At 37.6% G+C, this 12,578-nt stretch overlaps 1 protein-coding gene across 1 annotated transcript; it reads right to left on the reverse strand.

Annotated features, from left to right (window-relative positions):
* Positions 1-880: 880 nt before the first annotated feature.
* LOC132141310 (ubiquitin-conjugating enzyme E2 G1) lies at positions 881-9,313 on the reverse strand. The gene is made up of 6 exons (XM_059550716.1): positions 9,111-9,313; positions 6,774-6,876; positions 6,376-6,473; positions 5,721-5,899; positions 5,383-5,506; positions 881-1,232 (listed from the first exon to the last, which is right to left on the reverse strand). Exons 1-5 carry the CDS (start codon positions 9,154-9,156, stop codon positions 5,420-5,422), a joined length of 513 nt encoding a protein of 170 aa, XP_059406699.1. The 5' UTR covers positions 9,157-9,313; the 3' UTR covers positions 881-1,232; positions 5,383-5,419.
* Positions 9,314-12,578: the final 3,265 nt, after the last annotated feature.

Genomic DNA, 12,578 nt, shown 5'->3' on the forward strand with positions numbered 1-12,578 from the left:
GTGAGAGGAGAGAGAGTTGGATACGGGCATGCATGTGCGCGCACACACACACACACACACACCTCTGCTCAATCACCCTTAAACATACGCACTCACACACCTCATCTGAAATCCCAAAAAACTGTTTGCAAGAAATCTACATTTAAAGCATGGCTAAAAAAAGGATCTTTACTAGAAATCATACCAATTTCCAATTTTAAGATGTCCACATGGGCGATGTGGGCAAAGCGGAGTTATTGCTATATCAAAATAATTCAGAATGCTGGTCCAAGGGTTTTGAAAACAACCTCACATTCACACAAGATTGAGAGGATGCGGAGCAGTTCTTAAACATGTTCCTCCCTTTAGCTCCATGTTTTTATGCAGGGCACAAAACAAGCCAAGCGATTTAAACTGGAGGCACTTTTGAAAACAAGAGAGAACTTAAAACATGCAGTAAAAAGAAAAATCACATCTGATGGGTTTCCTTGCCATTGCCTCATTGTGAACCTGACACTCAGAATGCAGTCATCCTTTTAGCCGCAATAAGAGCACTCCCCTCCCCCCGCCAACCCCATTTAAAACCAAATCAGAGAAATACCTTCATGACCCATAATCAATAAGAAAATGACCGTGCTTTACAGCTATTTTACCTGAAGTGTCCCGATTGAGAAAGCCTTCCATCATGACGAGCATGCTTTGAATCCTATCGATAGATTACCCCTGCCTTCTGCACCCTAAAACTGGATCGAGTTTGAGTGAGTAATGCCAAAGCAGACTTTTGTTCAAACTGACAAGTGGGTTAAGTGAGGCCACTTGCACCTGTAACAGATCTGATGCACACAAGATGTGCGGCAGCCAGAGGGGGAGGGTGAGAGATGAAATATAGTCTTCAAGGAACTACAGAATTGCTATTTGATTTGGTACCAAGTCTTGCTGGATGGATTGGAACAAGTTATTATATATTATCCGGGTTTTATGTCTGTGCTATGTACACATCTTTACAATATCTTCCTGAAAAGTTGTATCAGTTCATAGACTTGAAAAAAACAACAAAAAAAACAATTGTTTAGGTTGTTTTCTCTTTTTGTTGGCACTTGCTTGGCATGTTCTGTCAGCATCTGTGTTGGCTTTATGTTCTTTTGCAGCCTATTCATGCCAGTCTGTTACTGCCAACATTCAATGAAAACCAGTCCAGCAATAGGGTGGTAGAGTGCAAGAAAACAGTGCCATGTTGTTTCTCAACTGGAGACCTGTGAAAGACACAGAAAGAGATATTAGAGATATTTCAACAAAATGTCAGAACATAAACCAAATGCCAGACTAACTATAGACCATTAGATATGCAAGGCATTTAAACCTGAAAACTAAAAATGTGACACAGATCAGCAGTTTATGTATGCATTTATTTCATTTTTCATTTTTAACACTACCGTGTTTGGGGTGTTACAATTAAAAAAGAAAAACAAAACAAAAAGACATTAATTTTCTTATTTAGCAAGGATACCCGATATAAATCAAAAGTGTTTGTTTAAATCAAAAACACTGTTCTTTTGAACTATTAATAATAATAAAAAAGTAGTGTCATTAAACTCTTTACAATGCTGATAATAAGAAATGTTTAGTAAATACCAGATCAGCATATTAGAATGATTTCTGAAGGACACGGAACACTGAAGACTGGAATAATGGCCGATGAAAATTCTGCTTTGCCATAAATTACATTTCAAAAATATAATGAAACCAAATTTGTAAAAATTTTTAATATTACTGTTTTTACTGCATTTTCAATTAAATAAATGCACCTTTGTGAGAAAGAGACCTCTTTTCTTACCAGCCCCAAACTATACGTATACCATTTTAAAGGATACTTCCACTGTGTAAGTAAGAGGCAAACATTTCATAAGCCCTGGGAGGTCTATAGCTTACCTAAGACAGTCTAAGCAGGTAACATAGACACTAATGTTACCTAACTTCTTACCACTGAAACCTACATTTTGAACAAGCTTTGAGAACTTGTTATAACCGGTTAGCTTGCACGATTACTATGACAGAACTCTACTCAGAGTGACAAAAGCTCTACTCTGAGGCTATTAGCACTGTATGATAAGGTGAAGCTAATTTGAAAAATGTTTTTATTTTAATCCTGTACACAGGGTTCTGCAGGATTTTAAAGCTCAAATTTATGACTTTTTAAGACCTTTAAGACCCGAACACATGAAATGAATACCATATGAGCGGAGTAGGTTAATATGAATAGTACCATATAAAAGTACCATACAATACCATAAAATTACTTTAAAAAGCACAATTTACAGTTCAGATATAAGTTTCCACAAAAACAGTTTTATAAAATTTGAAATTTCAGCCTTTAAAGTAAAAAGTATTAGTTAACATTAAACAATCATCATCATCTGATATCATTTAATTTTTGTTGGAGAAATAGAGCAAAAACAGGAAATAGTGTATATGCGCACTAGTCTTACCTACTAGACTTCATCACCTAATGTATGCGTGCACTCTATAGGTGTGTTTTGCGTTTGCTTTTCACGATATACTCCTAATATCAAATCGCACATCATTAAACCTACAATAACAATATTATCGCAGACCATACATATTGCACACCCCATGTTTAGATTTTTTTTTATAATACATTTGTCTTCTTACTGATCCACCAGTTCACATTTCAAGCTGCGTGTTTGCAGGGTAAAAAAATGGGTCGATCTTCGCATTTTTCTGAATTCTGAACAAAACAACAGCTGTATTGAAAATGCTCATTCATTCACTGTCAGCAGGTGGAGCGTTTGGAAATATAACTTTCCCCGGTAACAGCAGAACACAAAGCAGCGTAGCACTGGACTTAGAATGTGCAGCACTCATGTTAATTCAATGAAATCATCACCTTCAGCCATATTGCAATTCTGGTCTTTCCGTCACTAAATTGAAGACCTCTTTAAATCATAACTAAGACTTTTTAAGGCCCCGCAGAAACCCTGTGTACAAGTGTCAGTAATTATTCCTGCCATTCTATAACTTTAACACATGCAGATACATTTTAATGCACCATTTAAAATTGATTTGTCAAGCCTGTAGATCTAGTCTGTGACCACATCCAGTCTGAAGGTGGATAACTGCCACCATTCGTCAAGGATAAAACCACATTCAGCTAAGGGCTGGCTTTAAAGCCTGCAGTAATAGGGTCTTTCACACTGCTTTAGTTCCACAACAAAATGTACAGTACTAAAGTACTGGGACGATTTTGCGCGAAATATTTCCCAGTACCATTTAAAGGGTTGCATTCGCACCGACAGTTTGTACTAGGAAGTGACGTAAGCTGACGTCATTTGTGAGCGTTGTTCAACAACGGAAACAACGAACAACAATGTTAACAACTGGAGAATGGAGGATTCTATGATCAGAGCTGTATTTTTGTTTTGTCTCATGGGTTTCACAATAATTGACATGGAATGTTGACATATACGTAAAGTGACTGAATGAACGGAATGGAAGACCAAGGATCTTCAACGACAACTGGCAGTGCTGCATTTCCCTGCACTTCAGCGTCCTTCCATCTATCGCTGTTCTGAATATTCGGCGTTTCCCGTAAAGCAGCGGTTCTCAATTGCAGTCCTCGCGCCCCACTGCTCTGCACATTTTAAAAGTTTCTCTTAGCGCTTCAGACATTTGTTCTATTCGAACATAAGTGCCCTGCGAAGTGGACATCAAAGGATATTCAGCCATGATTCCAGTTCGAAGCGAACGTAGCTATATGTTCCAATCAAAGTGCATTGAAGTGTGCAAGACGTGAATTTAAATTGTATTGATTTACAGAGGTATATGATGTCACAGTTGTCCATGTTTAAAGACGCTGCACAGCACAAATCAGTGAATGAATGTTTCGATGTGAGGTAAACTTCAACAGATTTCCCCTGCTCAGGGAGTAGGGAGCAATGAACAATTGGAACACAGTTCATGCACGGAGTTCATTTCTAACGAGCTGATTATCTGAATCAGGTGTGTTAAAGAGAAACGTGCAAAATATGCAGAGCAGTGGGGCGCGAGGACTGGAATTGAGAACCGCTGCCGTAAAGGATGTCACGAACCGAATAACAGACACGCCTCCCTGCCTATTTAATTACTGAGCACATTTATTCCAATGACACGCATCCACAAACTCGTTGCGCTCTTCCGTCTTTAATTGCCGTACTCGCTTATTATATACAATTTGTAAATCTTGAACAAAAAAAAGTTACGGACCGCAGCTCTGATTGGTTGTTTCTTACCGGGAGCGGATGAATTTCTGCAAATGGCAATAGGACCACTGGGAGAAGCCAGAGGAGCTTGATTTTTTCACAGATTATCTGTCTCATATTCTACTGTCAGGACATAATGACAGGTTTCACAAATACATTTTTACAAAAGTTACCTACTTCAGCTTTAATATACATACTGGCTTCAACTTGGACCACTAAATAAATAGATTGCTATTGTTATGCAAGTATGAGGGTTAGATTATTTAGTGTACAGGTCATTTCAAGAGTGATAAACAAAGTGATAGAAAATATTTATTTTAATGCATTTTAAATGTTTAAAAATGTGGAAACCACTCATTGCATCACACCATCTCCTGACTGCATTATTATTTGTAAAACGGGCTTTATGGAGAGTGTGTATACATGTTTAAGTTTAACCGTTTATATTTCATTAATTAAGGGAAATTAACAAGTGTCTCAGCCCTCAAGGGACTATTTGGCCAACAAGCTTATTCCTGCTTGAAAAGCTAAACGTTATTGATAGTTATTGACGTTATTGAACACATGCTGATTGATGGACTAACATTACTCAACATTACCTACTACCTTCCAGCAACGCTACATTCAGTGAAGGTAAAATAGTAAAAAACATAGTTCATTTATATGAAACCAGAAGCCGAACCAGAAATTTCAAAAAATACCCCACCCTACTTATGAAGATCTGTACACTTGATATATGTTGAATTTTGACATTGCCAACCTTTAAATTAAGTTGACAGTAAGTAATAAACAGTATTGAGCATTGAGTAGTTGAGCATTGTGAATTTTTCCTTACCACTCTTTCTTAATAATTGTTTAATGATTTTAATGGAATCGGAATCAGAACCGGAACCGTTAGGTGGAACCGAAACCGGAATCAGAACCGGAAAATTTTTAACGATTCCCAACCCTAATGTTTACACTGCGTTTAAAATCATGGTGGGTGAAGGCGTTTTCAGTCCAGGTACTCTGAAAATATTCCCGTGTTGCGAAAGGCATTTTCTGGCTCTGTGTTTGGGAGTTGTCTGTCAGTTAGTCAAGTTGAGGAGAAAAAAAAAACCTCAAGACTTTGGCAGTAAAATGAAATGGTAAAAGTCCACTTGCTTACCCTGAAAATAGTGAAGCTACATGCTGCTAGATGAATATCACTCAAAGGCAGTCTCTTGGCTCTTTCTTACACAGCGGGCTACTTTTCTTTTGAATTCACCATGTCTGTCTTCCCTCCACTCTTTCTGAAATATTAAATGGATAAAAAATATAATGCACATGTAAAAATAAAGGTGAAATGTAACTTCTCATTTATGAGGTAAGGTATGGTACAAAGTATATCATCACATTCGGCTAAAGTGCACACGATGGGACATGAAGCAAATTATTAATTATCTGCTGATAAACATCTATAGTCAGTCAAGTTCAGAAGTTTCACCAAGTTAGCATTAGACTTACTGCTGCATCAACATTGGCAGGGGAATCTCCATTGGGGTCAGCAAGCATTGAGATGACGCTAATCATGATGGTCTCTACGGTGTGAATGGGGAGCCAGCGCTCTTCTGGTTTTTCATAGCCGTATTTATCCTCCCCTGGCTCGTGCAATATCGAAATACAAACATCACCATTTTTGTCAACTGCAAACAATACAAAGAGAAGACATGAGATTTGATGTCAGTTATTACAGAGCCTTACAATTAACCATTTTAACTGTTGAATTTAATTTAATAGACCACTGGAAATCATAAATATTGTGGCTGATAGCATTATTAAATTACTACCAATAAATGGCTAACAATAACACTCAAGTTGCAGGGAATGTGCATAATTGTAAAGGTTTACGCCATAATTTTATGAGGCTGAATTCACACTGGTGTGCTGCATTATCAATTAGCAAGTGTGCTGCATTATCAATTAGCAAAAAAAATTGAGTGCAGCTTAAAGAATAATGGATTTTAAATTCAGTGGAAATCTGCAAACAAAACATAAAAAAAAAAAAAGAATCAAGTCTGGTTTTTTAATTTTATTTATTTTTTTACAAACATGGTTGATGAATCCTGATCTGAAAGAAAAAAAATCCATAAAAGACCAATTGTGATGAACCCATACTTACCATTTGGATGCCATATTTCTGTTATGAACTTCATTTTAGGAGGCCTGAGAGGATAGTCTTTGGGAAACGTAAGATGGGCTTTAAAAACACCACCCTCACTATAAACAGAAGGAAAAAAATGGCAGGCTTAGTGTTATTCAACAGTAAAATTGTGGTGGTACAATCATTGGATGCAATGTATTCAAATGTTTTGCATATAACATAATAATGAAATGGATTCTATAATACTGAAGTGAAAATTCTTGATTCATGTTTTAGCAAACCTGTATGACTTTTCCAAGTAACACAAAAATTTAATTCTGAATAACTGCACTCATCCTTTAACTCATGACTTATAACAACTTAAGTTTAGTAAGGAATTATGTCATGGCATTTAATAAGAAAACAAAAACACTTACTAAAGTGTATCAGGAGGGCCGATAATTAGCACTTCCCATCTGTAGAGGTCATTATCATCTATCAAACCGGCTGAGAAACCTTCCACAGGATTTTTATTCAGTTCTGTCAGGAAAATAGGATACGAAGATACTGATTAGCCATTTTATATGACAGAGGGAAAAACAAATGTGACATTTCAGGTCAAAAGGGGCGTTTGTGGTTTCACATGGGTGTTGACAGTACGCCTTACAACCACAGCTGCAAAATCAAAACGTTTTTTGCATCTGTGCAGCATTTCAGACAATAAATTATCCATTTGCCTTTTTGTTATCAGATCATCTAAGCCTGAAGCCAAAGAACATTGGCCTATCAGTGCCTTTAGTCTCAGACGCTCTGTGTTCTTCAAGAAAGAGCAAAACAATCACTGGACCACCTTGTTGACAAAAACAAGCTGACATCTGGGTAACCCAGTCATATAGATGTGTCACTTTTATGAGCACATGAATCATTAAGATAGTCTTGTATTATTACGAAGTACTTCTACCCTGCAACACAACAGGACAAGACACAGTCTTTTCCTGCTGTTTTGCTCTCAATAAATGACTCAACTTAAACCGCATTTACAACAAACCTAATTTCAATGCTAAAGCGCTGATTCATGATTTTATTGCAAGGCAATGGTGCACAATTACTCTAAAGAGCCTTTCACACCAATGCCAACTATAAAGTTTTAGCAACCATTGCAGTTCTATAAGAATAAATCCACATCACAACCACCACACAGTATCATTGGAATCGCTTTCAAAACAATTTTTCCAGCTGATGTATAATGTAAACATTGACAACCAATCAGAATCAACCCCAATTTAAAGATCTTGAGCATTTAAAGCGGCAGGTGGCATAACTGCAATGTGCACTTGTAATTAACAAAACATTATTGCAGACACTTGTACAGTTATCATTCTTGGTGTGAACAGGTCTTCACTTTCGACATATGAAGATCTCACAAGTTGTGCCTACATTTTCATGGCCCGTATCTTTACAATCCAGCATAAATGGATGTTGTGAGGCTTTTGTTCCCTCAGAGGGTTCAGAGTTTAGAGCAAGGCCAATGAATTCACCATGCTGGTCCTGCTGAAAGGAGACAACCAAAACAGCCCTGATCCCCTGAATCAGTCAATCAGCAGGACGAGACTTCATGACAGGCCTGGGGGGCAGCTCACTCTGTTGACCCTTGGAGAGAAATCAGCGAGCTGCCTCTATGCAATGTGTAAGAGGAGTAATGTGGGGGGGTTGCTTGAGCTGTCCATGCCGCAAAGAGACAGCTGTCATGAACCTGATCTAACATTTTTAAACATGATCGGACATGTATATCAAGTTTAAACCAAGAAAACTCACGGAAACTGCTTAGTTTGACAACTTTGCAACTAATTCACTTCACTGGCTGCACTGCGCAAATGGGGCCCAGTGGAGAAATCCTCCCTTGGCTTGAGCGGAGTAAAGAGGACACTCACGGATCATGTTGCTCAGCGTGTACTGGACAAAGAACTGGAGAAACAAACTAACAACGACTCTAATAACATAATATTAAGTTTATCACCATAAATACAGAATGGGGTTGGTGTTAAACGCGTATGTACATGTATTACATGTAGTACAGTTGGACTGGGGGTATATAGTGCTCGCTGTACCGGTGAGTTGGTGTTCAAACGGCAGCCATCAATTTGCTAGCTTAGCCTGTTAGCCAGCCTAGAAAAACAAAGGAATTTGATCACCCCGCTGCAGGGACATGGCACACAATGCACGGCTTAGAAATATCACCTTTGCGCCTTGTGATAACAATTTTGATTGGACGAGTCGTGATAAGACGGTGAACGGAAACGGGGCCAATGACAGAGTTTCTCCACGTTAACGAGACGATATACCGACTGCTGGTGCGCCTGTAAACTGCGCCCGGACACAGATGTCAAAACACGGGCTAGCAGACTGCGAACGGCGCCGCCGGTGTGATACGTTTTGCTGGTTTTTATACGTTTACATCACCCAACGTTAACTGAATGAAATCAAAAGAATGCCCGCGTGTTTTTATTTTAATTGTATCTTCACGGCTCACAGATTCAAGTTCAATCGTTAGACGTACAAAAAAAGGATTTAAAAGTAACAAAAGACGGCGGAGTTAGCATTTAGCCTGGTATTTTAGCTGCTAACTCGCTTAACGAATGCGGTAAGATAAATACAGCTATCGTTAGCAGCTAAACTAGCTGCTAACGGCTAACACCCCCGTCTCGACTGCACTGGCAGGCTAAATGTTCACCGGTTCGTTAGCCTGGTCTCGCCAACAGCCTTTCAAAAATTACCTGCTAGCTGTCTCCTGAGTAACAGTGCTGACTGGGGCTCCGTCATGTTTTTATAAGTTATATTCTAAGTGGACAGTCGTTCACTTCTCTAAGGGGAAAATATGTTTTAAAATTTGCTTGCGCGTCTTTCCGTTTCTGCTCTAGTCCGTTTTGCTCAACATTCTGAACCGATGTGCGCATGCTCTCTGAGAGGCCGCAAGGAGAGAGCGCTCCAGGGGTACTTATGGGCGGAGGATTCGCGCATGTCATAAACACATACACTTATAACAAACAAGTCAACAACAACATTTCCGCAAGAATGAGAATGGAAAATCATTAACTGTGTGCATATTTTTATATGCTCATTATAGCTTACTGCTGTAATTGGTTTATGTTTAGCCATTTATTATTTACTCGTAGTTTTTGCAAGTGCCAGTTTCAATGAAAAGTTTTTGATTTTAAGTAAAGCACAGTGTCATTTTACCACTAGGTGACAGTAAAGAGTATTAAAGGGGATAGTTCCAAGCGTGTACGTCTGCAGACTGCAAGACGGGGGCGTAACTTGAAGTAGGAGGCGTAACTAGAAGTTGTCCAAATCACACAGAACCACGCGAGATCTCAAAACGATAAATTGTTGGCAATATGGCGGCTTTAATTAGGGCACAGAGTAGAATATTGATTACGTTTTAAGGGAGGAAGGGGTTTTAGGCAGGATTTGATGCATGATGTGTGTGTAGATATTAATGTTAGGGGACAATGTGAGAGGTGTGTACGTTTTAGTAGGAAAACTTATCATCTGATCTACACCCCGGAACAGAAGAGGGCGGTAATGCACCAATAAGCTGGATACCAACCGCCGTTAATCTGGAAAGAAGACGAATATGACAGCTTGCTGTGAGAGACAACGGTGAGGATATTTTTTTTCCCCCCCGAAATAATTATTTAAATTGAAGTGTATAAGTCATTTTCATACAGTGGTATTGTTTTTGGAGTTAATTATTTATTAAATGCAGTATATCAGAGATATATGACAGAGGAGACTGACTCTTGTCTGGATGTTACAGGGACAGATGAGACACTGATGAAGTAATGCTGCCATCAAAAAGGATTTGTGTAAGTACACTACAAAAATAAATGAAAGTTGTAAGTTGTATTTTATTTTAATTAATGTAATTTTAAACAACTATTACACCTCTTTTCTTATTCTTGATTTCTGTGCATTTGCTGCAGATCTTTTGTGGTGGAGCAGGACCTGCAAGGAAAGGTGAAAAAAGGGAAAACCTGAAACAAAAGAATAAAGTAATGACTTTTGTATTGTGTATGTGTATTTTTGTAGGACATGAAAATGTCTGTAGACTGGTGTGTGCACTGAGGATGGAGAAGACCACAGCATCATCCTGGAAATGATCGAGAGTCACAGATGAGATGCTCCCTCACTCCACCTGCCCTTTACTGTCTCATCAGGACCAGATGCTGCTGTGGTGTCTTCATCCTCAGTGACCCCAGAGCCAGTGAGAGCATCTAGAGAAAGACCACAAGACATTGAGAATGTGATTTTGGTAAAGTTTGTTCAGCTGGATACTGTTTAAACAATGAAGGCTGACTTTCAGAAGCTTCAAAAGCATCATCAAAAATGTGATGGAGCTTTTATCTGAAGTGATTGACAGTGCTCTTATTACAGGGGCCTACAATCCCCTGATCAACCTGGAGAAAAGAGCCGTGCTCAAGGACATACTGGTGTTCCTGTGGCTCAAGTGGTAGAGCATTGCGTTAGCAGTGCAAGGTTGTGGGTTCGAATACCAGGGAACACATGTTAGGTAAAAACTGTTAGTCTGAATGCACTGTAGGTCACTTCGGATAAATGTATAATTTATTTATAAATTTGAACTACTTCAGTGGTTTAGCCCACTACAAAAGTAACAAATCAATGCATGTACTTGTAAACTCTGTGTAAATGTTTTCAGGTAGTCGTTCTCATGGGGTGCAGGCACATGGATTTTTAGAGCAGACAAAGCAGTCAGATTGTAAATACATGTCACCATCACCATCTGTAAATACATGTTTGTTAGAACAATAAGTTTGAATGAAGCTTTGTTTCATGTGTTGTTGACTTGTACATGTATGCATTTATTGTGATGCTAACTTTTATACATTGTTTTAATCATTTAGACATGTTTTTTTGTTCTCAGTAAATAAAATATAAATATTTTATCCATTCATGTATTAATTGCTTGACTGAAAATGGATGTATTCACATCGACTGCATTTGTTTAATTGTATATAGTCATGTATAGCTATGTCACAAAAGAAAATAAATTTAGCTTCTTTTACTAAAATGTAATTTTAAGAAAAGAAATTATATAATTATTGGTTGGCATTTATCATTATTATTGCATGGTAAGTTTTGGGGTGGGCAAAAGATGCAATTCATTATGGGGTAATGTTAATTTTCGAGTAGTAATACTTACATTTTTAGAGTAGAAAATCAATTAATGCAGAGTCGCTGTGAGGAGTTAGTGCACCTGACCCTCTTTTTTATTATTATTGCCAAATTATTTCATAAAAGATCATGGTAAGACGGTTGTATCTAACAATAAACAATCATAATGCCATAAAACATTATAAAATAAAAAAATCATGTGTTCATCATAGTATGAGATACTATACACGAAAAACATTTTTAACATAATAATTGAAAAAATATTCAAGAGATAACGATTTTGGGTTTTCAAATAATAAAAAAATGCTTTAAGGAAAAGACTTGATCACATTAGTGGAGTTAAAAATATTAAAAATTAAAATCAACAGTATTGGCTATACTACAATCACAAAATAAAAAGGCAGCTGTTTCTGCAACAAGACCACAACATGGACAATGTTCTTCATTATCAAGATACTTACAAATACATTAATTAAGCCTGTCACTTATATCTTTTAAGTTTTTGTGCTTGTTTTAACTTTGTAGGTCACATGATCAACATAGCGGATGACGATATACAATTTGCCTTCATACTTCATACATACGCATTTAGGCTGTAGAGTATGTACTCTTTTAGCACTCGTTAAGTTAGTACTTATTGAAATTAAGTGCCTAATTAAAGGGTATGCGGTTTCTAACACATCCCGACAAAGTCTCGTTTTGACATCTCTCGTGGTTCTGTGTGATTTGAACAACTTCAAGTTACGCCTCCTACTTCAAGTTACGCCCACTTCAAGTTACGCCCCCGTCTTGCAGTCTGCAGACAGACCCTTCTCGATAGTTCACCCAAAAGTGAAAACTCTTTCATTATTTACCTATTAAGAAGATATATGGTTACCAAACAGCTGATGGTCCCCATATATATATATATATATATCTTATTTCGTGTTTAACATAATAAATAATCTTACATAGTTGAAACAACTTGAGAGTAAGTAAATTATGACAGGATTTAAATTTTTAGGTGAACTGTCCCTTTACTATTTTAATACTATTTCTTCAGTTACTAC

The sequence above is a fragment of the Carassius carassius genome, chromosome 5, assembly GCF_963082965.1.
Source record: "Carassius carassius chromosome 5, fCarCar2.1, whole genome shotgun sequence".
Lineage (NCBI taxonomy): Eukaryota > Metazoa > Chordata > Actinopteri > Cypriniformes > Cyprinidae > Carassius > Carassius carassius.

Coding starts and splice junctions, on each gene's coding strand:
- LOC132141310 (XM_059550716.1), bottom strand. CDS start 9,156: ATGACGGAGCCCCAGTCAGCACTGTTACTCAGGAGACAGCTAGCAG. Junction 6,474..6,773: donor GGCCCTCCTGATACACTTTA/GTAAGTGTTTTT, acceptor TTCTGTTTATAG/TGAGGGTGGTGTTTTTAAAG. Junction 5,507..5,720: donor CTGCCAATGTTGATGCAGCA/GTAAGTCTAATG, acceptor TTAATATTTCAG/AAAGAGTGGAGGGAAGACAG.